The sequence below is a fragment of the Dendroctonus ponderosae genome, unplaced genomic scaffold (genome assembly GCF_020466585.1).
Source record: "Dendroctonus ponderosae isolate FM_Combo_2020 unplaced genomic scaffold, Dpon_F_20191213v2 Dpon_F_20191213_6, whole genome shotgun sequence".
In the NCBI taxonomy this organism is placed as follows: Eukaryota; Metazoa; Arthropoda; class Insecta; order Coleoptera; family Curculionidae; genus Dendroctonus; species Dendroctonus ponderosae.
In genome coordinates, this window is record NW_026018814.1 from 5024510 (window position 1) to 5026079 (window position 1570).

A 1570-nucleotide genomic window follows, 5' to 3' on the forward strand; every position below is an offset into this window, starting at 1 on the left:
TTGGTTATGGACACGAAGGCCAATACGTGTCCGATCATCTTGAATCTCTTTACGATGACGGTTCTTACAAACCTCATGTCTATCATCATTAGAACATTATTTTAAAAAGAAACTTGCTCCCGAGGCTACTGTGTAAAGACCTATATTACAGGACAGCTTAGGACAGATTGAAATATTTTGTTAAAATGTTCTGAAACTCATTTTGTGATATCCGCATTTAGCGTTTAAATAATACTTTTTGTAAAGAGATATAGAAATAAAAATATTTCGATTTTTGAAACATTATTTTGTTTGTTTTTCTCACCCACCGAAAGTACTTAGAACGTTACGAAAGTATAAGCTGTGAAAGCTAAAAGAGTGATAAATAAATGCAGCCCAATTACTCGATAAACGCAATGATTAATTGATAAATAGTTGAATATGATATTGCTAAATAACTTTCTATCTAACTTCTACTTTTTGCTAAACTTGTTCGTTATAACTAACTTTTTTAATCTATTACTGAAGTAATTGACCATTCAAACTTAACAAAAAAGTTAATATAATAGTTATAAATGCTATAAATACCGAAGTCCACAAAATTAAAACACATTGTTTAGTACCAATCAACCATGGCTAAAGGGCGAGTTATTCATCAGAGATTTCATCGGAAGATCATGGAAATGCACTATTTCGAAATTGATCGGAATTTACGAGTATTTATTAGTTATTCAAGACTGAACACCTTTAATAAACAGCACAAATGGCGAAACCATTTATCGTTGTTATGTTGAATTTTCAATAATTCTGTTCATTTTTGTTCCATTTGCGATTATTAAATAATAACTCCAGTTATTGCATTTTTATTAGTTCAATAAATTCATTTTAAAAAAGGTTCTCTGCTGCAAAACCAAGTATGATTCCTGATACTTTTACAAAGAAAATAAACTTGTATTTCCGAAAAGTGTGTAAGTCAATACACCCTTATAAACCTGTTTAAACTGAGAATATTTCAATTACTTCTAACCTTGAAATATAAACAACTGGCCTAGTGATTAAATGGTATGAATGAACTTACTTATTATCTGTATACCAAATTTCACCGATAGAAAGAAAAAGTATTTTTTTAAATCTTTCTTTGTGTTAACTTGTTAAAGAACTGCACCCGTTTGACTTCAGACCTAACATCATATCAAGAGCACCAAAGCAAATAGAAATAAAGCCTGTTTTTCACTACTTTAAATTAGATAGTACAAAATGCATTGCTTTGCTCAATACAAAAGCTGAGCTGATCATTTCGCGCAAAGTTCTTCAAATCGGTCAGTTGTTCAAAATTAAGACAAATACATTATATCCAGTTTATGCCCAGTTCAGCTGACGTAAATCGACAATATTTAAGCAAAGTTTTAATGTGTTCCATCAAAGAATATATAAGCTTACATATTTAGGTTGGACATTATTTAAGCAATAAAGAGTTTCCCTCGTATAACTACCCGTGAGTACTACTGCCTCAGATATGTGAAATTAATATGCGTATCTAGCAAAAGAAAACAATGGTTTAGGAGAGTGACATACATCCACTTATACCGAC

At 30.7% G+C, this 1570-nt stretch overlaps 2 protein-coding genes across 5 annotated transcripts in view; one reads left to right on the forward strand and one right to left on the reverse strand.

Moving 5' to 3' along the window:
• LOC125504842 overlaps window positions 1–247 on the forward strand; it is a 4638-nt gene extending 4391 nt beyond the window's left edge. The window contains exon 3 of the mRNA XM_048667422.1: window positions 1–247. Coding sequence (XP_048523379.1) covers window positions 1–92 — 92 coding nt within the window. The 3' untranslated portion in view covers window positions 93–247.
• The window catches only part of LOC109540621 (protein madd-4), a 247918-nt gene that overhangs the window by 63596 nt on the left and 182752 nt on the right, over window positions 1–1570 (reverse strand). The window lies entirely within an intron of this gene.